Genomic DNA, 21,669 nt, shown 5'->3' on the forward strand with positions numbered 1-21,669 from the left:
TCAGTGCTGCCATTTTCGCATACCGAGCTGCGGTGTCAATGGGTTCCACTCGATCAATGACAGACGTGGTAAGCGAGCAAGGCCACCTGTGTGGCGAAGCTTCCCTTTCTGGATACCGCAAACAGATGACTCTTGACTGTCTTGGAGCTGTACACACATGAATCTGCACCAACTTACTACATATCATACAGTGGCTCTCACAGAATATAGTACCACTATCGCTACACAAAATTTTGACAGGACTCCGACATCATGAACTCCTTCATTACGCTTCACCGGCGCGTCGAGCGCACGAGAGGATGGCTGAATACAATGATCCGCCAGAACACCTCCACACCCATCGAAGATTTGGACGATGCCTTCGTAGACATTGATTTCAGTGACGAGTCGGCTTCCAGCTTCGGCGTACAATCACTCAGCGAGCACACCTTTGCCGACGAGCAAGAACTTATCGGCGAAGCAGACAGGGATGATGACGCCCAGTCAGATACGTCCACTGTCCCATTCTCAGAAGAGGAGTGTCCTCTGTGCCTGTGGCTATTGAATCGCTGGAGATTTGGGAATTCATACCTCTCCGATGGGACAGCGGGCTACAATGCCCAAGAAGGAGCCAAACATCTCAGCAACGCCCGCAAGGTGGCCATCAACTACGAGGTCTGCGGCAGAGGCGACGACAACACTTTCCGCGACCTCCGCTCAGCCTCCAAAGCACGCAAACGCAAGCGGCAGGAACAGGAAAAGTACTACTTCTGGAAAGGAGTCAAACCCGGCTGGCTAGGAAAGCAAGTCCACAACATCTGTGAGCTGGACCCTGCGGGCTGTTTCTGTCATTTCCGCCGAGTTCCTGAAAAAAAGACCGTCACTGTCACCAAGAAGATGATGTACGAGAAGGCTCAGTTGTACCCCAGACCGCCAACGTACCATCACAGTACCAAGAAGGACCACCTTCGAGCTTGGCACGCAAGCATCGAGCGGGCGAAGCAGGAGAGGAAGCACTCGCAGTACCCTGGAGTTGATGCTATCTACGACGACTTCGACGATCGGTACGACTACGACGAGCCGCATGCTGGAGATGACTATACGGCCTTCCGCAACGATCACTGGGACTGGGTGAGGCAAGAGAATTGGTGTTACATTTGCGAGGCTCCTTGGGGACAATGTGTGGGTTTCAGGAGTGACTTCGAAGTTGACCATATCGAAAGCATCGCATTTGAGACTTCGGCGGATGGCAAGTCTTGGACGCTGCGCTGGGAACCGGAAATCAGGCCGAAGGAGAATCGAGCGCCTGCTGTGCTGCCTTATACCAAGCAGGACTGGATTGCGGAAGGTTATGTGGGCCTTTACACAGACGATGATGCATAGGCAATGCCGCAGAATAACGCTGGCAATCATTCTATCACGCATAAAGCGGCTGTAACTTCCCACTCATCCTATGCACCACCCTCTCCGGCAAATCACTCTCATAAACCATCCTCACCCACTCACTCACAACCTGCCTCGTATGCGCCGGATCAATAATCTCCTCAATACTAAAGTGATTCGCCGTCCTAACGGGATTCATCAACCGCCGATACATCGTCTGCAACTCCAAATACCTCTCCATCCTCGCCTCCACCCCCTTCTCCTTCTCAATCTGCGACAGCTCATAGCTATGCCCGACATCAATCCCCCCGTCGAGCGGCAGACTGCCCCATTCCCCTGAAGGCCACGCCACGCGCGCGTGCGGTTCCCGACAATCGACCATGACGCCTCCCGCGACGCCGTAGCATTTCCGTGTGATGACGTTGAAGAGCGGCATGGTGGTCGTGTAGTACGCTTTTGTGAGTTCCACGCCCCACCGCATCGTCGCGGTGCGTTCTGCTACGGTGCCGACGGCGTAGCCTGGTACGTCGACGAATTGGAGGACGGGGAGGTTGAAGATGTCGCAGAATTTCAGGTGGCGAGTTAGTTTCTGCGCACCTGCGGCGTCGATGGCACCAGTTAGGAGTTCGGCGTTGTTGGAAATGATGCCGATCGGTCTGCCTCCCAGTCGTGCGAGCCCGATGATGGCGGTGCGGCCCCAGAGGGGCCCGATTTCGAAGAAGGAATCTTTGTCCACGACGCCGGTGATGATTTTGCGCGGGTCGTACATTCTTTCCCGTTTGCGGGGGATCACGGAGCGGAGGGAGATGTCTTCTCGATCGACTGGGTCATCGGTGTGGATTGTTGGGGGGACCTGTGTGCCACAGTTGGGGAGGTAGCTTAATACTGTGCGGATCTGTTCGAAGCATTCTTCTTCGGATGCTGCGAGATTGTCGATTGTTCCGTTCGTGCAGTGCATCGCGGGGCCTCCGAGATCTGTCATCGATAATCCCTCTTCGAATGTGGCGTTCTTGACGACCTGTGGTCCAGCGTTGAACAGACTCCCTACATTCCCAGCCATCACGCTGAAGTGACAGCTCACGACTCGCGCGGCCCCTAGACCGATCGCAGGACCCAGCACTGCGCCGAGATTGGGAATGCCCATATTCAATTGCTTCACGACAACGTCGAAACCTTGCATGGGAGGCACGTAACTGAACCCCGTCGCCGCAATAGTCGAGACGGATCCGCCGCCAGAACTCCCATCCGTCAACTTGATCATAGGCAACTTCATACTCACGCTCATCTTCTCCGACCAGAGCGTCTTCGCCATGAGATTTCCATCCTGATGCCCCGCCCGAATGGAGAAATCATCCGCCGTGAAGATAATCTGCCTCCCATTAAGCCGCCCAAAACCCTGCAGGTTATTATGCGGCAGATAATCAACAGGCTCCTCTCTCTCGCCACCTAGTTGCTTCCAAGTGACATGTCCGCTGACTGAGCCGACTTCCTTGAAAGACCCAGCGTCGAGGAGTTTGTCGATCCGTTCTCGCACCCAGAGCTTGCCGTCCTGTTTCTGGCGCACGTAGCCGCGACGGGATTGGTCCGGTGTGTTGGCGATTTCGCGGAGTTTTGCGACGTGTGAGAGGATGTCGGAGTAGTCTGCAGGCAGTTCGTCTTTCTTGTCTTTTCGACGTCTTCGGCTTGTGTTGGGCTTCTTTTGGTCTTGGGTGGTGTTTAGGTGGTCTGAGACTTGGCTCGCTCGGGCTGCGGCTTTTGATGAGGCATCGTTTGGGTCTTGATCATTTCCCATTTTGGTCTTGATGTGTTTGATGGACTACATGGCCAATTTGGTGGAATCGATGTTGTATAAGACGGCGAGTCGTTGCCAGATGTTGCCGAGGTTCTCCATCGTTTCCCAATGCGGCTAGACTATAAAGAAAAAGTGGAGCCCAGGTGAATGGCACCTTCTCGCACTACTGTTTCTGGAGAACGACATGTATCTCCAAACATTCAGGCCATCCAACCTCGAATGCGTTCAGCGTTAGCTTCATCTACATACGGCTCCGCCCAAGTGCGAAAACGAAAATGAAAACTTTCGCAGACTGAAGAAAAGGCTCCTCGGAAAACGACCGTGGAAGACCGCCGAGCTCGGATGGCCACGACGGCTGCAGAGAGCACGACGCGAAACCGTCTCGACAATTTGCATGGATCTTATTGCTAAACGCCATCGGATCCGTACCGCTTCCAAGTCGCGTGGTCACCGATGACGGTGCGGTGCGAGTAGTTTAAGTATCTGGATCTTCCTGCTCCTCAATCAACAAAGGTAAGCGAAAAGGCCTCACCTCCACTCACGAAGAGACATCACCCTCTCTATCTACCAAACAAACAAACAAGACCATCCACCGCAACCATGACGAACACCACCAAACCCAAAGTCTACTTCGTCAACCCCTACCACCAAGACGCCATCAAACTCTCCCAAGACTCCCCGCAAGTCGACACCGTCGTCCTCAGCACCCCCTCGGGCTGGCACGCCGACGCCAACGGCATCCTCCTGCGCTCCGAAACAAGAATCACAAAGGACGATATTGCCCAGGCCAAGAGCCTCAAAGTCATCGTCAAGCAGGGCGTCGGCGTCGACAACATCGACATCGCAGCCGCCAAGGACGCCGGCGTCATCGTCTGCAATACGCCTGCGATGAACAGCGAATCTGTCGCGGAGCTGACCATCACCCTCGCTCTGACGATCGCCAGGAGGGTCGTTGAGATCGATCGACTCCTCAAGCGAGGGGAGAAACTCGTGCGCTCGAAACTCCTAGGCCAGTCGCTCTTCGAGAAGACGATCGGCATCATCGGGATGGGCGCCATCGGGAAGTCTGTCGCGCAGAAATGGATCGGGGCCATGAACGGCAAAGTCATCGCCTACGACCCCTTCGCTCCGGAGGGAGCGTGGAGCGATATCAAGCATCAGCGGGTGACGGAGCTGGACGCCCTGCTGAAGGACTCGGATGTCATTACTTTGCACGTACCTTTGACGGATGGGACGAAGGGCATGATCGGGAAGCGAGAGTTCAAGTTGGTGAAGAACAATGCCATCTTGTTGAATGCCGCGAGGGGTGGTATTGTAGATGAGGATGCTTTGCTGGAAGCGTTGGAGACGAAGCAGATTTTTGGCGCGGCGTTGGATGCTCAGAATGTGGAGCCGCCGTCGTTGGAGAAGCATAAGAAGCATTTGGAGCAAGATAATTTGATTTTGACGCCGCATGTTGGGGCTAGTACGGAGGAGAACCAGAGCAATAGCGGCAAGTTCGCGGTGCAGACGATCTTGGATGTTTTGGCTGGGAAGGAGGTACCTAATCGAGTGGCGTAGTCTGGCTGATAGTCATTGAATGTACTGATTTCATATCGTTCGTTGATCGCAGTCACATTGCGTGTATATGTATGACTGGAATTGATCGAAACTGCAAAATGCAACATCACATGGTGTATGCCTTCATTGACATCATGACGCTGTGCAGCTCATCGCCTTCACATTCCCTTCCATCACACCTTCACCGACCACCCAGAGCTGCTGCACGTATCCAGACCAGAGTCGCAATGATTGGGTTGATGCGTAGGCCTAGTCACATCCTCAATGACCTTTTGCGGAACCAAGAAAGACTTCGACCTCATGCCGCGGCTGAACTTGCGCAAACGACCGGGTGAAGGTCTCAGCAATAATTTATTGCAAGAATATCTCCTCCAAGTTCCATTCTTGTCCTTTCCGAGGAGAATTGTGACGGTGTAGTCTGGGCCTGTGCTATCTTCCCAACAGTCCAACAATAGCAACTGTCGCTTGCTTGAGGAGAGTATTCCTGCAGGGGCATTCAGACGTAGACCGAGCGAGGTGACCTGCGGAGGCTGAGTCCTGCGATTGTAATTGGGCCCACGGCTTTGGATCTTGCTTGTGTGGCGGAAACAGGCTGGTGAAGGTGCAAGAAGGCCATGTCCTTGACTTGGCGGCAGGTTCGGATCCGTCCAAGCAAAGATGGAGTCATCGGCGACTTTCTCGATGAGCAGTTCTTGCAGCCTCATGAATGCTCGCTCTTCTTCGCCGTAACGAGTGTCCATGCTGACGCCGAGTATACCAACCATGCAATAAGCCATGTCGTCTGGAAGGGTGGTTGTGCGATCCGCAACCCAGCTGAGTTTGGTGGCGATGCTGGCGTCCTCGAAATTGCCGGTCAGGTACTTGGGATCAATGCGCGTTGCGGCCTCGATTTGCTTGGTCATTTCAGTCTTTACTCCAATGCGTCTCCAGGCGTGGTCGAAGAAGACGAGCTCCCGCGGAGCTAGTAGCTCCTGGAGCGTCCAGCCTCGCTTGAACCATTGACTTTTCTCAATTGGCCCTATACGCAGGAGTTGACTCTTCTTGCGGATGTAGAGACTTTTGTCGATGCACTGTCCATACTCCGAAGTATCTGTGGAGACATCGAAGAGATATGCAAGGCAGACCGATGCTCGCTGATACCAGCGAAACATTGAGTTGATGGCTTGCGTGACTTCAGTGCTACTGCTGCCATCGATGCAACACGTGTCGATCCAAAGATAGTCGAGGTTGAAGGTCTTCGTCACAGCGCAGGCAGAGAGGATCTTGGCGAGGCCAACGTCGTCTACATGGCTTGCGTCTAAGGCCGACTTGCGTATGGAATCCCAGTCGACGACATGAAAATGGCCGAATCTCATCTCGTTTTTCGACCACCGGTGAGAGAGGATCGCATACTCCGGTGTCTCTTCGATGTCATCGTACTTCTCCAATTGGAGGGAATGTACGTTGAGGAGGCGCATGATCAGGCCCTGTTGCGATGCTTCGGATATTGTTGATCCTGAGTCTTAGACGAGTCAAGAAAAGCCACAACCGAAGCCCAGCGCGTTCCTTCTCTTGTTAAGGACAACGTAGGAGAGGGAGAAAGTGGCAAGCCTACTGTCATCGTTGCGTTGGTGTGTGGCGCGGTGTGGAAGCCCCGCGAACTGCAGCGATGTCGATTGGCAATGGGGTATGGTCTTGTGGCTATTCGCCAGCATCAAGGCAGTCGTATAGCCGGCCTACTGACGGCGGCCTCAACTATCTGGCAGCTAAACACCAACATGGGAGGCAAAGGAAGAACGCTGCTTGGACGGCTCTGCCTCCAACATCGGCGTTTTAGGGCGTGATGTGCAAAGAGGTGGCTGTGCTGGGCGGTGTCGAAAACGCCCTGAGGTTGCGATACACAAGCTAAGCAGGCCGCGTGTATTTCTGACCAAGCCAGACATACTGCATGGAACAGATAGAGCGGAGCAAGATACCACCTGCCATTATATTGCTGCCCACTTAGTCAACGCATGATGAGCTTTGAAGTGGACCCGTCGTGCAGCGCCTTGTAGGCAGCTGAAGAAGTTGGAACACTGACTGCGCGGCGCTCTTGGAGCAGGACGTTTCGCTCGTCTTTGAACCACCAAGGATGTTGCAGAGACGTCGTATCGATGGCGTGCGGAAGCATGCCGTTCGTTGCAGGAAAGGAGACGAGTGTGGTCAAGAGAAGCAGCATCTCAGCCCCCACCACAGCTGGAGCGGCGAAAACTCGGACGAGGATAGAGTTTGTGGGGAAGCGGGAATCCCTTGGCGCTAAGGACCAGTGAGGGAATGCGAGTAGTCGGCGTTCAGCAACTGCGAGTTCGCCCAGAACTCCGTCCTCCCATTTGGCCGACGACCGAGCTACGTAGGGAGCTCTGGACTGACCATCATTCGACCAGCCATGTAGCATTACTATATGCTCTTTCCTGTATAATAGTAGGTGCTACTCTCCTCTCCTTCTCCCTCAGATCACTACCTTCGTCATGGCCCTCCACAAGCAAGACGAGGCCTACGCCGCCTTCGAGAAGGACCCCGAGAGCTTCTGGAAGTACCAGGCCGAGCAGCTCGTCTGGCACAAGAAACCTCAGACGACCTACAAGAAGTTCACCAAGAAGCTTCCCAATGGCATAGAACACGACACCTGGCAGTGGTACCCGGACGGAGAGATCAGTACGTCATACAACGCGGTTACGAGACACGTCGAAGCGGGCCATGGCGACAACATTGCGATCAAGTGGGATAGTCCAGTTACTGGGAGCAAACAGAACATCACGTACAAGCAGTTGGAAGAGGATATATCAATCTTGGCGGGTGCTCTGAGAGAAGAGGGTGTGAGGAAGGGAGATGTTGTGATCATATATATGCCCATGATACCGGCTGCGTTGGTGGGAATGCTTGCGGTTGCGAGGTTGGGTGCTATACATGCGGTGGTTTTTGGAGGTTTCTCGGCATCTTCATTGGCACAACGAATTGACGACAGTCGAGCGAAAGCTATTCTGACAGCCAGTTGTGGAATCGAAGGCGCAAAGGGACCGCTTCCGTACAAGCCCATGGTCCGAGGAGCGGTTGAGCAAGCCAAGCACAAACCGTTAAAAGTGTTCATTTGGCAGCGGGACGAGTCACGGTGGAACGACACAGACAGACTTGCAGGAGAACGGACTTGGCAGAGAGTTGTCAAAGGAGCACGAGATCGAGGTGTAAGGGCTGAGAATGTCCCTGTCAAGAGCAACGAGCCTCTATACATCATCTACACCTCAGGCACGACAGGCTCGCCGAAGGGAGTAGTACGCGAAGCAGGAGGTCACGCTGTTGGTCTCAACTTCACGGTCCGCTATGTCTTTGGCATCAGAGGACCAGGCGACACGCTCTTCACGGCCAGTGACATTGGATGGGTAGTAGGCCACTCGTATATCGTCTACGGTCCACTCCTCGCCGGCGCCTCCACCATCCTCTTCGAAGGCAAGCCCGTCGGCACTCCCAACGCAGACACCTTCTGGCGCATCCTCGACGAGCACAAGGTCAACACAATGTTCACCGCCCCAACCGCGCTCCGCGCAATCCGCAAAGACGACCCCCAAAACAAATTCTTCAAAGCCCGCGGCGAAAAAGGCGGTCTCAAGAACCTCCGCGCCCTCTTCCTCGCCGGCGAACGCAGCGAACCCGCCATCGTGACGATGTACAACGAGCTCATCCAGAAACACTGCGCCCCCAACGCCACCGTCATCGACAACTGGTGGTCCTCCGAATCCGGCTCCCCCATGACCTCCCTCGCCCTCCTCCCCGGCGTCGCCCTCAACTTCAACGACCACAAATTCTACACCCCCCTCCCCATCAAACCCGGCTCCGCAGGAAAACCCGTCCCGGGCTTCACAATCCGCATCGTCTCCGACGACGGCGCCCCCGTCCCACAAGGCGAAATGGGCAACATCGTCCTCGGCATCCCCCTCTCCCCCACCGGCCTCACGACCCTCTGGCAAGACGCCCCGCGCTTCCACAAATCCTACCTCGCGCGCTTCGACGCCAAATACATCGACACAGGCGACGCCGGCCTGATCGACGCCTCCGGCTTCGTGCACATCATGTCGCGCGCCGACGACGTCATCAATGTCGCCGCCCACCGCCTCTCGACAGGCCAGATCGAACAGGCCATCTCCACGCACCCCTCCATCACCGAAGCCGCCGTCGTCTCCATCCCGGACCCCCTCAAAGGCCACGCGCCCTTCGCCTTCATCGCCATCGCCCCGCCGCCCTCGGACCCCGCCGCCCTCCTCGCGGACCTCAACGCCCGTCTCCGCCACGCCATCGGCCCCATCGCCTCCCTGGCGGGGTTTATCGCCAAGCCGGGGATTATTCCCAAGACGCGCTCTGGCAAGACGTTGAGGCGGTGTTTGAAGGAGATGTTGGAGCATGCTGTTGCGGGGGAGTGGGAGAAGGAGGTGGTGTATCCTGCGACGATTGAGGATCCGAGTGTCGTGGGGAAGGCGAAGGAGGCGGTGAGGGAGTATTTTGAGATGGGGGAGGGGAAGAGGTTGAAGGCGAAGTTGTAGAATGGAGAAGAGGGAGGTTGTGAGAGGTTTGTGTGTGTATGTGTGTTGTTTTTAATGATATCCAGATGACAGTACGATTGGAGATTGGGAACCCAGAAGATGGAAAGGCGTAATATGTATGTAGCTGATGTACATAGCATGTTGAACGATATCCTTCACGCAGTCACCTCCCTACCACACCGACTCGAAGACGAAGAAGCAAGACAAGACTTGAAAATCCGAAAAAGAATCCTTTACAACCGCTACGTACGCCAATCAAAAAAGAAGAAACGAAACCCAGAACCATCGTGATTACACTCTCTTCTCGCTCAAAAACGCTATACCGTCTTAGCCAGGCAAGAAACCCCGACATCAATCAATCAAGCATCAACAAGAAAGAACCGTGAACATCATAATACCGAACCCCTTTTCCACCAATCAATCTCCCACTTCACTTGAAGTACCCCTCAGAACCGGACATCATCCCCGTCGGCAAATCCGTCCCAAGCCCACTATCACTCGGCGGCGCGAAGTGTCTCGCGATACCCTTCTTCTCGGCCTCTGGAGACGGCGGCGCTTCGAGTTGCTTGGGTGCTTCGACTTCGTGCTCGACGGCTTCTTCATGCTCGTCTTCGCCTCGCTCGGCGCCGATCTCTGCGTCGGGCTCTTCTTCGTTGATGGCGGATTGCACGCCCACGACGCCGTTGGCGGAGCTGCCTAAGCTGGTTCGTCGATCGAGTTCGCTGCCGGTCATGTAGCTGCCTGTCAGGTAGCTGCCGGTGTCGTACGTCATGTCGCTGGTGGCGTAGTGGCCTGGCTCGCGGTCGTGGTCGTCTTCGCCGTCGAGGTAGCTGCCGGTGGCGTAGGTCATGCTGCCGTCGGTTCCAGAGAGGTAGCTGGTGCGACGCTCAGTGCCAACGTCACTGGGAGTCTCGACATCTCCGCCGCGAGAGGATCCTGGTCGGGAGAGGTCCTCCTCGTCTTCCTCAGACAAGGTCTCGTTCTCCTTGTTGTGAGACGACAGGCTGACATTCCGCTTGACGCTCCACGAAGGCTTCCGCGGGTTGAAGTGAGTCTTGACCGAGTGGCTGCGCTTCATGTTGTTCAGGCCTCTGTTTGCCAGGCTGGGCTTAGTAGCGACGAAGCCATGCGCACCAGTGGGCACGTTATGGTTGATTTGGTTCAGTGACATGATACGACGCTCAGCCGTATTCGCCAGGGAGCCACTGTGCAAGCCACGAGACTTCATGGCGAGATTGTGGTTTGCCTTGAGTGCGGGCACTGATGAAGTGACAGTCTGGGCTGAAACTGCAGAAGCGTTGCTTGGGACACGAAGATCCCGACCTTGAGGCTTCTTCTTCTGCGGCGAGGGAGGCTTCGTCGTCTTTGTAAGGAGGAGCATGCGTGACTGGTTCATAACACCTTCAAGCATGCGTCGCTCGATGGCAGCCGCCTTGTTGTCCATGTCATGGAGCTCGTCTCGTCGGATATGGAGAGCAGTCTCTAGCGAAGAGACATCGATATTGAGACGAGCCTTCTGGGCCGCCAACGCCTCCTTCTCGGCTTTGAGTGCCTCGACTGCATTCGCCAAGGACTCCTTCTCCTCGTTGAGTACCGTGATGTCGGCTTCAAGCTGGTCCTTGCGCTCCAGACGACGCTCCAGAAGTAATGCGATCTCCTCAGCTTCCTTCTCTTTGCTCTCATGGTCGTTGGCAATCTGCTTGTTCTGTGCAGCCACGAAGGCAGACACTTCCGCAGCGGTGGACATGACCTTCTCATGAATCTGGTCCAGACGCTCAAGTTGAGTAGACCGACTTGATGCCTCTTCGACATGACCCATGAGTTTGTCGAGCTTCTCGTGGACAGCAGCATCATCATACTTCTCTGGGACCGCAGTCTCGACAGAAGCTGGCAGCAGAGCAGGCAGGGCAGTCTTGAGCTCCTCATGATCCGACTTAAAGCCCTCTCGCTGTGCCTCTGCCTGGGCTTTGGAGTCTTCGAACCCGGCCTTGAGCGCGTCTTGAAGATCTCTCACAGCTTGAGCATGGTCGGCGGCCGCCTCAGAATGCTTCTGAGAATGCTCGTAATGAGAACTGATGAGCGCGCGAACTTCCTCGAGAGTGACCATGAAGCGTGGATGATGCTCTGACATTTCGCCCTGCACCACGTCAACAGCGGCAAGAACCTTTGCAACCTCATCGCGAGTGGCAACATGCTCGCCTTTGAGGCCTTCGGTGGCCTCTTCAAGCTTGATGTGTGTATCGGCGACCTGGCTGAAGACAGTCTTGTGATCCTCAGTCATCTTCTCGACCTGAGCAGGGAGATCACCCATGAAGGTGGTCAATGTTGTGCCGAGAGTGTCGATGGAAAGCTTCAGCTCGTCTGCCAGAGACTTCATGGTGCTCAGCATCTCTTCCTGCTGGGCGGTCTTCTCTTCAAACATCTTGGCTTTCTCTTCAGCAGCTTGCTGTGCTTCATCATACTTGGTTGTCAACCCGTCAAACAGAGTGTCGAGTTTGTCCCCAAGTGCGGTGAGTACGGCATCCTTGTGCTCAGACTGCTTCTCAAGAGATGCCTCAGCTGCTTGAGCATGATCGACCTTGATCGCGCCAAGAGATTCATGGGCACGCTCAAACTCTTCCTTGACCTTGTCCATGATCTCTTTGACCTCAGCGATGACATTGTCATTGCTGGTACGCTCCTCAATACCCTTCAGCGTCTCGCCGAGGGTGTTGACACCGATCTCGCCGTCGCTGAACTTGTCCAGAAGCTCGGCCTTGACTTCATCGATAAGGACCTTGACCTCACTCAGCTGAGCGATGGTGTCTTCGTGCTCCTGCTTACGGTCATCGAAAGCCTTGGCGGTAACAGCGATATCAGTCTCGTAACTGTCCTTCATCTTGTCATGGCTCTCACGGAAGTCGTTGATGAGGCCTTGGAGTTGCTCCAGCTCAGCTTTTGAAGGCATGTCGTCTGGATCGGGAAGTATCATCTCCTTGACACGCTCCTTGATTTCGACACACATCACACCGAGCACATCAAGATCGGCTTTGGTGACGAGCTCTGGCTTGTTCTCTGATTCGGACGGTGCCGCGTTGACCTTTTCTTTGACCTCTTCCATCAACGACTTGATATCTTCGGCGAGGACCTCAACGACCGCAACATCGGCTTTGCATGCGGTGGTATTGTCAAGTCTCTCCGCAAGGCTTTCGATGGTCTCGTGGGCAGTGCGAACCGCAGCGTGTACCTCATCGATGTGATCTTTGGACGCCATCGTGGAAAAGTCTGGTGTGGCCATCTCTTCCAGCTGGGATTTGGTGTTTCGAAGCAGCGTCTCAATGGCATCAGTGTCTTCCTTGCGAGCGGCGCTTTCTGGAGCTGCATGCTCCTCTCTCGCCGCAAGAGTGATGACATTGTCTTGCACGTCTTTGATCATGACTTCGAGAGCAGCAAGATCGTCCTTCATCGCCATGCCCTCAGGCGCCGCTGCAGCATGGTGTTGACCAGGAATGTCCTGGACAGTTTGGTCCAAGGCTTCGATTTTGATTTGAAGCTGCGCTAGAAGGACCTCGACCTTCTCGAGGCTGGCATGCTTGATGCTCTCTGCGCCTGCTGGAACCTCTCCGTCGAGCCCAAGTTCGCGAGAGGTACCAACCTCAGCACCGTCAGCGAGCACAATCTCGCCGCCTCGTGAAGTGGCTGGCCTGCCGGTGCCTGAGGTGAGTTTGTCCATCTCGCCACGCAAGCCGGCCAGACCATCCTTCAGAGTGTCGAGGATTTCGTAGTTGACAGTCATGTCGAGAGGCTTGTCCAAAGTCTTCACGATATCAGTGCGGAGGCTGTCCAGGCCGTCGTTCAGTGCATCAAGCACCTGGCTTTGATGCGACATGACATGCTCTGGGTTGTCCAGCTTCCTCTCCAGGTGCGAGCGAAGGTCGTCAAGGCCTAGGCGAACGGCATCCAGAACCTCTTCATTCGAGCCGCCGTGTACGACACTATTGCCGATCGAAGTTCGCAAGTTCTCAAACTCGCCTCTGAATGCTTCGAGCTGCTCATCGGTCATACCGCCGCTGACGGTCTTTGTTGCGGACTCCTTCACCTCAAGAAGTGTAGTGCGAATCTCTTGAAGCGTCTCAAGCTGTTCGCCCGAACTACCGCCACCAACCACCAGCGAACTGTTGAAGGACTCCCTGAACGACTCGAGTCCCTCTTTGATAGCGCCAAGTGCTTCAGCTGAAGCATCGTCGTGGTCTGCAGAGAGCTGCGTGCGCAGCTCGTCGAGTGCTTGCTGCACGCCAGAGATGACCGCATCCTTCTCGGCATCCATGACCATGGCGTGTATGGATTCTTTGAGTGTGCTCATCTCTTCTCGCAGCGCGTGTACAACTTCTTCAGAGGACCCGCCAGACATATTGCTGAGTCCAGTACCGTTGAGCTTGGAGTGCAGCGCGCCCATGCTGTCCTGGATGGTTTCGATGAGCTCGCTCTTGTCCGCTGCGTAGGCGTTGAGCAATGAACCCTTAAGCTGTTCAAACTCCTCCTTCATGGCCTCGTTGATATCCTCGTTGGACTGCGTGTCGTCGTGTCGGTTTTCAAGATGAGCTTTCACGTCGTCCATGCCCTCCTTGAGAGCGATGATGACGGCTGTGGTCTGGCCAGCATTAGACTCTTCAACCTCACGAGACGTCCCATTATGGGCGACAGCATCGTGGAGGTGCTCGAACTCAGCCTTGATGTACTCCAACATCTCAGCTCTGCCAGCATCTTGTCCAGTGCCATGGGCAACGTAGCCTTGGACGTCTTGGCTAAGCTGCTCAAGGCCTGTCTTGACTGTGTCGACAATCTCGTCCTTTCCGGTGACATCCTGTGCGCGGTCGACGTATCTCTCAATCTCCGTTCGAAGAGACTCCAGTCCATCCTTTACGGCATCCAAGACCTGCTCGGTGTCGCGACCATTGGCAGCAGAATATTGCTTGAACTCAAGACGCATTCCATCGACGAGCTCGCGCAGTTGGCTCAAGACCTGCTCGCCAAAGCCACCAAATGGTATCGTCGACCCGTCGAGAGATGACTTGACAGCGTCAAAAAGGTCGTCTCGGCTGATCTCGATCTCTCGGGGTCCGGCTGGACCATGATTAACCAGTCCATCCTTGACTGCTTCGAACACAGCAGCATGCATCGCCTCGCTGTCCATCGCAGATGCCGCTGGAGGAGGCGTAAACTCGGACAGAGCTTCTCGCACATTGCTAATCAGCTCCTCCTTTACTTGCTCAAGTTGCTCGGCTGGGAATGGAGCCTTGAAGTCTCTCAGAGCCTCTTGCATGACCTCAAACAGTTCACCCTTGTCGATGCCAGCAGGCGCTGGCTCGGTGCGGCTGTTTTGATAGTCTTCCAGTCCTTCTTTGAGCACTGCGAGGATTTCGTCACGTTCCAGACCAAATTGCTGAAGTTCGATGTTGGGCTCGAAGTCTTTCAGGCCTTCCTTCACAGCGTCGAGCACGCCATCTCTGTCGAGGCCGGGGTTTGGGATGCTCTCTACGTCAGGCTCACGCTTCTCGGTGACGCTGCTGTGCTCAGCCAAAGCATGCTTCACCATGGATAGCATCTCGTCTCCATTTGGACCAGAGCGTGTAGTGGCGAGTTGTCTGAAGGTGTCGTCGTCCTGTTCTGCGCGCTCCTTGAGCACACCTGACAAATGTTGCTTGAGCTCGGCAATGCCTTCCTCGACCACGCGCTGGACTTCTTCAAGATGCTCGGAGTCTTTGCTATCGCTGATCGACCGATCGAGGGTGTTGCTCAATGATGTCTCGCCGATTTGGTCCAGCTTCTTGCCCAGCTCTCTACCCATACCGAGTACTTCGCCTCGAAGATCACGGACGAGTCCCTTGACCTCAGAGCTGGTGCCGCCTGAATGTGCGACGGAGTCCTTGATCCGGTTCAAGAGCTTCATCAGTTCCTCATGTCCAGGCCCATCGGCGCCCTTGGATTTGTCGACCGACTTTGAGAACTCTCGCGGTGAGCCAAAGTTCATGTCCAGTCTCGGCGCTCCACCGTCTGCATTACGGACGTGGACCAGAGCCTGAGACTCTGACTTCTCCCGTATGAATTCAGACAATTGCTCCACCTTCTTCGCCGCCTCGACATTCTCCTTCCGACTCTTGTCCAGTAATTCTGAGAGTGTCGATAGAAGACGCTCTTGGCCATCTTTGGTGACCATCTCGCGAATGATCTTCTCAAGCATTGCGACGCTAGCAGCTCCTTCCACAGAGTACGGCGAAGGAGACCCGCATCGATCTCCATCAAGGAAGCTATGCGCGCTGGCCGCTCTTGGAAGGTTGTAGGTCTTCGACGCAGATGGCGGAGAACTGAATGCCTTGCTGTCTAGAAACTGCGGTGCACTGAAACCGCTTGTGCTTCTGGTGCCGCCAGAAATTGGAGGTGGAGGCGGCAGTAATCCTTGGGTCAGGTTGACATTTGTTGAAAGGTCTCGAAGGCTCTTGCGAATATCCTCATCGCGCTGGTTGGTCGCATCCTTCAAACTGATCAGATCCGTAGCATTGTCCTTGCTTCGCCTGCTCAATTGCGCCATCTCTTTCTGCAAGTTGGTTGCGATGGTGGTGAGGTTGAGAAGCTGACTCGAGAAGTCCAGATTCGTGTAGACTCTTGATCCATTTGGTGTGCTTGGGCCGTTCGTCACATCGTTTAATGGTGGATCTGGTACTTGCATGGTCTGAAGAGCAAGCATAGTCGCCGAAGGTGGAGTGTTCTCGCCCAGAATCGATCGAGGTGGCTGTCTGGTAGACGGTCGAAGGGTGGGCGTCTCCTTTGCTGGCTCGCGTTCGGCTGGGGTAGGAGTCGAAGAACGTTCTGGAGTTGGCGAAAAGTCTTCCGTGCTACTCACGCGACTGTATGGCATGAAAGACCCGCGCGAGGTAGGCCTCTCCGGAGATCGGTCAGGCGATCGGTTGTTGTCCAGATAGCTTCGCAGATCCTTGACATGGCCTGGTTGTAGCGACTGCATGCGCCTGTGATGTGCGCCCTTGACCAACGACTTCTCTGGAGATCCCTGCGACTCTCTCGCGCCATTTGAGGTGTATGAAGATATCGGTGCGCTCTCACGCGCCTTCTCAACTATCTGCTTGGCAGCCGCGGCAATACCAGCGGATGTGTTCGCCTTGGTAGTCGGAGTTCCAGTCGTTGGATTGAGTGGTAATGGGGGAGGTGCGCGTTCCGGGTCAGAGCTGTCCCACCTGCGTTTGACTCGCGTCAGTAATTGCATCTCGTCGTCGCCATATCGCGTGGATTCGGCGCACTGGACGTGATGTCAGCAAGCGCATTGTACTTACATCGGCACACTCGCCCGGCCGCTACTATCGGAAAAGGAAAAGGAATGCTGGTGACGAGCGACAGGGTCGGGCTCCCGCGAGCTCTCCCGCTCCATGGCCGGCATGTGTGTGGTGGTGGTCGTGGTAGAGTAGCTCGAGTCGGGACGAGATTGCTGGAATGTGGCGCGTGCGATGCAGTCTAAAGGTCGCCCAGCACGGCGAACAATGGCATGTTCTGAAGGAGATGTTCTTCCGCAAGACTGCTCACGCCCAAAATTATTTCTGCGCAGTTGTAGTTATGTGGTGTAGTCGGTCGAGCGATTGCGGTGTGACGTGTGGCTCTGGACGTTGAGCGGACCACAAGAAAGCCCAGGGTTGATGTAAACGCCGCCGTCACCACAGCAACTAGATCGGGCCGTCCAGTCCGTCCACTAGACCGTTTTCGCCGCAACGCCAAGCTTTACACACAGCCGACGAATTCTCCATCTCGTGGAGACGACGATCGACTTCACGACAACCTGTACTAACCACCACAGCCAGCGACAATGAAGTGTACGTCTGCACCCGAATGAACGCATGATATGTTACTGACTATTCTGCAGTCCTCAAGGTCGGCCGAGTGGTACGTCGAGCGCATGCGACACCTCCAATCCCATCCCAATCCTAACATTTTCCCTCTCACAGGCCATCATCTCGCGCGGCCGCTACGCAGGCAAGAAGGTCGTCATCATCCAGCCCCAGGACAACGGCAGCAAGAAGCACCCCTTCCCCCACGCCCTCGTCGCCGGCATCGAGCGTTACCCGTCACAAATCACCCGCCGCATGAGCAAGACCCGACAGAACAAGCGCAGCAAGGTCAAGCCCTTCATCAAGGTCATCAACTACAACCACCTCATGCCCACCCGCTACACGCTCGAGTTGGAGGGTCTGAAGGGCGTTGTCACCAACGAGACCTTCACTGAGGTCAGCCAGCGCGAGGAGGCCAAGAAGACGGTCAAGAAGGCCCTGGAGGAGCGATATGTCAGTGGAAAGAACCGCTGGTTCTTCACCCCATTACGTACGTATAAGGATACTGTGAAGAGTGTGATTGGGTTTGGGCAAGATACTGACATTGGGACAGGATTCTGATTCTGTGCGCGCGGAAACGGCAAGGTGGAACTGGGTGTGCATTCAGGCGTTTATGATGACTGCATACAGCGGTTGGGAGCAAGAGACTCGATAGGCAGACTAGATATCTGCCGCAATTGACACCTGAAACAGCCACTTCCCATGTCCCACTAACAATCCCGGCCAAGAAATGAATCAGTTCTGCCACATTCCCACCATGTCTCATGGATTTCACAAATGTGCGAACGTCTTCCACTGCCCGAAACATCCATCTCAGTCCTTTACGCGGTAGCCCCAGATCCTCAGGTCCACATCACATGGTGCGCTGATGCAACGTCCCGCAAAATGTGCTTGACTCTTCTCCAAGACAGGCTGTGGAGCTGGACAGCCACCAACATCATAGCCCTAGCGACTCGTCGACCTGGGTCGCCTTTCGTTGAGAAGCGGATGAGAAAGTCGTCTTGATGCAGTGCGCCCAACCAGCGGAACAGGTTGGACCAGTTGCGAGGCTGTGTATGCGTTGGCGACTTGAGCGATATCGCCGGCTTCTTTCCATCGATTCCCAGCATGCTAGGGGCAACATCTCTGCTTTGGATGCGAAAAGCGACCAATGCTGTGGCGTCGAAGTCAGGGCAGGCGATTGTGAAGTTATTCTGGCAGTAGTAGATTGGACGTGCTTCGTGGCGAATCTGGTGGTTGACACGTAACAGGCTTGGTTGCTGATAGTTGTCCTTGGTCACTTTGATCCTCTCGTTGGAGATGAGGACCTCGGCGTAGATGAAGTTGCGCATCTCGGCCGGTAGACTAAGAAGATGCAGGCCACCTTCACCCCCTTGCATTGATTCTTGCGACGCCATCGTGGCGGTGGTATGAAGGCGAGTGTTCTCAGAGAGGCGCGGGATGATGAGTGGAAGTGGAAGCGATATGATCAAGCAGGGAAGGAAAGAGTTCGGGACCGGAGGCTAACATTTGAAGGAGGAGCAGGCGAAAATTTGAAAAAAGTGCAAGACGTCAAGCGAAAGTTCTATTACCAGATCTCTTAGATTACCTAGGTATTCACAGACATAATGAAGAGCTGGCATACTGCCCGTCCGCCGTTCCAACAGTCGAGATCGCTTTCCCCATATCTGCTTTCCCCATATCAACAGCACCGTCCATGATCTCCCCCAACTTGGCAAGCCCTTCCCAGATGGCCGCATCAAAGCGAACCCCCAAAGTCCTCTACTACCCACTCATCGCCTCGCCCACTCCACCTTCTCGAGCTCCGAAACTTCCCTCATCTGCTGCAACACCACCGCGACCGTCTCCCACTCCAAATCCCTCAGAGTCGCCGCCGTAAACAAAACCCTGGTAACCGACTCAACACTCGCCGGGCACAGCTCCTGACTACACCACAACCCCAACACATAATCCGCATGAGCCACCTTCGCCCACTCCAGCACATTCGCCCAGTTCGCGGACCGAATCTTGAGCTCGATCCGCACACTCCGCTGCTCCCGGATCATGGTGGATGGCAGCCAGGGCTTGCTTTGCTTGCGGAAGACTTGGAGCGCGATGGGCGAGAAGTCCGGGTTGGAGACGTCGAAGGTGTTGAGTTGGTAGTAGATGGGCGCGGCTTCGGCGCGGATCTGCTGGTTGACCGCGAGGAGGCCTGGGGGAGTCGGGTTTTCTTTGTTGAATTTGATCGGGTCTTCTGTGAGCAGGGCGAAGTTGTAGATGGCGTTGCGCAGCTCTCCGGAGAGGAGCAGGAGGCGCGACTGGGTCTTGTTGGCGTTGTCGGACATGGTTGATGGCGCCAGGGGGTTGTCGTTGGTGTTTGGTGTCGCCGTTGCGATTGTAGAATCGTGAACGGTGGCCATTTTCGTGTGGTGGGCGAAGAGAAAGCGGGGAGAGGAAAGCAGAAATATTATATTCGATAAATGATGAGTAGTTGTGCGTACCAAAGAGGCTAGGCGTTAAAAGCTACCGCGCATGTGATGCCAAGACGCCTGCTGCTTAAATCCAAATGTCATCCTCTCCAATCCGCAATATGTCAAACGTCGCTCTCTGCTCATCAAGCCAGTCCTCTGCGTCCTCAGTACTTTCCCAATGAATTCCGCCCTGAGCACCATGCATAACCTCCCACATATTCTCACGCTTGCACTTTCTCCACTGCTTCTCAAGCTTCTCGAGCACCCTCCTCAAAGAATCGACTTTCAAGCAGAACAGAACATCGGTCTTGTAGTCAACGACTTCCGACAGTATGTCCTCCCTGGCGACAGCTTCCAAAGCCGACTGGAAGACGTCGAAGTCTGCAGAGAACTCTGCACTTACTTGGGGAAGCTTGCGTAACGATCTCTGGATCTCGTGCGATCGTCGGTCCAGATCCGCCAATGTGCCAATGGCGTCGACGGGGCGAGGTGTGGGTGATCCCATGCGTCGTTCCAGGCGTCGTTGGACTCTCTGACTTGGACAGCGAAGAGTAACGACTCGATCGCGGAAAGTGCAAAGCGCATCGGTGTTCTTCAGCTTGGTCAGGGGATAAAGCATGTCTTCCATCTCTTTAACCTCAGAATCACTGAAATGCATGATGGGAAAGACAGAATACACTTGAATCTCGACAGTTTTCAAGGCCCTGCTTCCCCCAAAGACATTCGCCAGAGCCAGCAGTCTCCGATTGTGTGCACGCTCGTACACAAAATCATCTGCGGCAGCCCGGATTCTCAGATGCTGAACCTTGAGACAAGTAATCTTGGGGTATTTGGCGTACTCAGCAGCGACGGTTTCGATACGTCCCATTAGTGCCGGGTATTCGGACTGTTGTGGTAACGCTTTGCCGCGGAACAGTGTTCGCGCTCCACTTCTGAACTCGATACTGATGGGATTGGAGCCATACAGGATCTGCTCAGCCTCCCGGCAAAGCTGCTTACTCACGAGCAGGATGTTGATATTCGCCGGGCGCTCAGTCTTGGCGTCAGGCTTCAGCAGCTCGTAGTAAACCATATTGCGAAGCTCAGGCGGCAAATCCGTGAAACGAAAAGTCCAACCCGCATCGAGTTGCCGCAGCTTGCCTGTGAGGTATCTCCTGTTGCTGTCGTCAGAGGCCGACACACGGCGTCCCAGAACACTGTCGTGAAGCTGCTTGTTTGTGCATTTTGCGTACATGAGTCCTGCAAGAGGGGTTGGATAGCGAGGGATGGGCGGCGGCTTTCGCTTTGGTGGTGCTCGTGGCGGAAATTGTATCATTCTATATGGTGCTGACAGAACGTTCCAGGGAGCCATGACGATGATGGTGAAGACGAGATCATGAAAGTTGCTCCAGCCTTAATAGGGCACCTCCTCAAAGAGACCATCTTGAGACGGTTTGCTCGCAGCCTCAAAGAGAGCAGCAGGCTGCCTGGACAGACCTTTGTTGCAAGACCATGTCCTGCACAATCTTGAGCAAGCAGCCATCCTCCAGCCTCTTCCACATCGTTCCAGATCCAACGACATCGCCTCCTTTTCACATTCTAGGCATCTCAACTCTCACCACAAACAAACATAACCTTCGCAAACTCTGACACGCCCATGAACCCCGAGCATTGCACGCCGCAGAGACAGGGGCGGGAGTCTTTCACGATGATCCCGGATCCGCTCGCCGAAATACGATCAATCAATTCGATCAGCCAGGAAGGATGATGTTCCTCTAGATGAGCAAAACAACTCCAGGCCTAGAGAAAATGTTGGGCTCTGCGAAGAAAGGCATTAGAAGCTCTAGACCGAGTAGAGACTGGCGGTTGCTATCTCATGAACGCATGATGAAGAGCAAGAATCAGTTTGATAAGCTTGAAGGCGATTCGATGATTCTTGTGAGGTTGACCTTACGGGCGCTGGGTCGGATGGACCGAATGTCTGGGACGAGGACTTCGCGGAGCTGTGCCAAACACGGCGAAAAATCAGTGGTCGACATGTCAGCAATCGAGACCAGAGGCTACGATTTCATTCTTACGTACCATTGGCGTCGTTGGTCTTGCGA

The 21,669-nt window shown here is 54.8% G+C and overlaps 10 protein-coding genes across 10 annotated transcripts; 4 read left to right on the forward strand and 6 right to left on the reverse strand.

Moving 5' to 3' along the window:
* Nucleotides 1-252: 252 nt before the first annotated feature.
* On the forward strand, nt 253-1,362 carry M409DRAFT_16261 (uncharacterized protein; the record flags this gene model as incomplete). The annotated part of the gene is made up of 1 exon (XM_033803554.1): nt 253-1,362. One exon carries the CDS (start codon nt 253-255, stop codon nt 1,360-1,362), a length of 1,110 nt encoding a protein of 369 aa, XP_033674879.1.
* Nucleotides 1,363-1,396: 34 nt separating this feature from the next.
* M409DRAFT_62177 (uncharacterized protein) lies at nt 1,397-3,154 on the reverse strand (the record flags this gene model as incomplete). Its single annotated transcript, XM_033815055.1, has 1 exon — nt 1,397-3,154. One exon carries the CDS (start codon nt 3,152-3,154, stop codon nt 1,397-1,399), a length of 1,758 nt encoding a protein of 585 aa, XP_033674880.1.
* Nucleotides 3,155-3,754: 600 nt separating this feature from the next.
* M409DRAFT_35348 (uncharacterized protein) lies at nt 3,755-4,714 on the forward strand (the record flags this gene model as incomplete). The annotated part of the gene is made up of 1 exon (XM_033810380.1): nt 3,755-4,714. The coding sequence occupies one exon, from the start codon at nt 3,755-3,757 to the stop codon at nt 4,712-4,714; it is 960 nt and encodes a 319-aa protein (XP_033674881.1).
* Nucleotides 4,715-5,054: 340 nt separating this feature from the next.
* M409DRAFT_62179 (uncharacterized protein) lies at nt 5,055-6,171 on the reverse strand (the record flags this gene model as incomplete). Its single annotated transcript, XM_033815056.1, has 2 exons — nt 5,055-5,182; nt 5,298-6,171. The coding sequence occupies 2 exons, from the start codon at nt 6,169-6,171 to the stop codon at nt 5,055-5,057; spliced, it is 1,002 nt and encodes a 333-aa protein (XP_033674882.1).
* Nucleotides 6,172-7,200: 1,029 nt separating this feature from the next.
* M409DRAFT_62180 (uncharacterized protein) lies at nt 7,201-9,264 on the forward strand (the record flags this gene model as incomplete). Its single annotated transcript, XM_033815057.1, has 1 exon — nt 7,201-9,264. One exon carries the CDS (start codon nt 7,201-7,203, stop codon nt 9,262-9,264), a length of 2,064 nt encoding a protein of 687 aa, XP_033674883.1.
* A 430-nt stretch (nt 9,265-9,694) lies between these two features.
* M409DRAFT_48894 (uncharacterized protein) lies at nt 9,695-16,693 on the reverse strand (the record flags this gene model as incomplete). Its single annotated transcript, XM_033811071.1, has 2 exons — nt 9,695-16,493; nt 16,590-16,693. The coding sequence occupies 2 exons, from the start codon at nt 16,691-16,693 to the stop codon at nt 9,695-9,697; spliced, it is 6,903 nt and encodes a 2,300-aa protein (XP_033674884.1).
* Nucleotides 16,694-17,113: 420 nt separating this feature from the next.
* Nucleotides 17,114-17,696, forward strand: M409DRAFT_48895 (uncharacterized protein; the record flags this gene model as incomplete). Its single annotated transcript, XM_033811072.1, has 4 exons — nt 17,114-17,120; nt 17,171-17,190; nt 17,253-17,625; nt 17,689-17,696. The coding sequence occupies 4 exons, from the start codon at nt 17,114-17,116 to the stop codon at nt 17,694-17,696; spliced, it is 408 nt and encodes a 135-aa protein (XP_033674885.1).
* A 281-nt stretch (nt 17,697-17,977) lies between these two features.
* Nucleotides 17,978-18,532, reverse strand: M409DRAFT_16268 (uncharacterized protein; the record flags this gene model as incomplete). The annotated part of the gene is made up of 1 exon (XM_033803555.1): nt 17,978-18,532. One exon carries the CDS (start codon nt 18,530-18,532, stop codon nt 17,978-17,980), a length of 555 nt encoding a protein of 184 aa, XP_033674886.1.
* Nucleotides 18,533-18,907: 375 nt separating this feature from the next.
* Nucleotides 18,908-19,534, reverse strand: M409DRAFT_16269 (uncharacterized protein; the record flags this gene model as incomplete). Its single annotated transcript, XM_033803556.1, has 1 exon — nt 18,908-19,534. One exon carries the CDS (start codon nt 19,532-19,534, stop codon nt 18,908-18,910), a length of 627 nt encoding a protein of 208 aa, XP_033674887.1.
* A 136-nt stretch (nt 19,535-19,670) lies between these two features.
* M409DRAFT_16270 (uncharacterized protein) lies at nt 19,671-20,936 on the reverse strand (the record flags this gene model as incomplete). The annotated part of the gene is made up of 1 exon (XM_033803557.1): nt 19,671-20,936. One exon carries the CDS (start codon nt 20,934-20,936, stop codon nt 19,671-19,673), a length of 1,266 nt encoding a protein of 421 aa, XP_033674888.1.
* Nucleotides 20,937-21,669: the final 733 nt, after the last annotated feature.

Source organism: Zasmidium cellare, assembly GCF_010093935.1.
Source record: "Zasmidium cellare ATCC 36951 unplaced genomic scaffold M409scaffold_1, whole genome shotgun sequence".
Classification (NCBI taxonomy): domain Eukaryota; kingdom Fungi; phylum Ascomycota; class Dothideomycetes; order Mycosphaerellales; family Mycosphaerellaceae; genus Zasmidium; species Zasmidium cellare.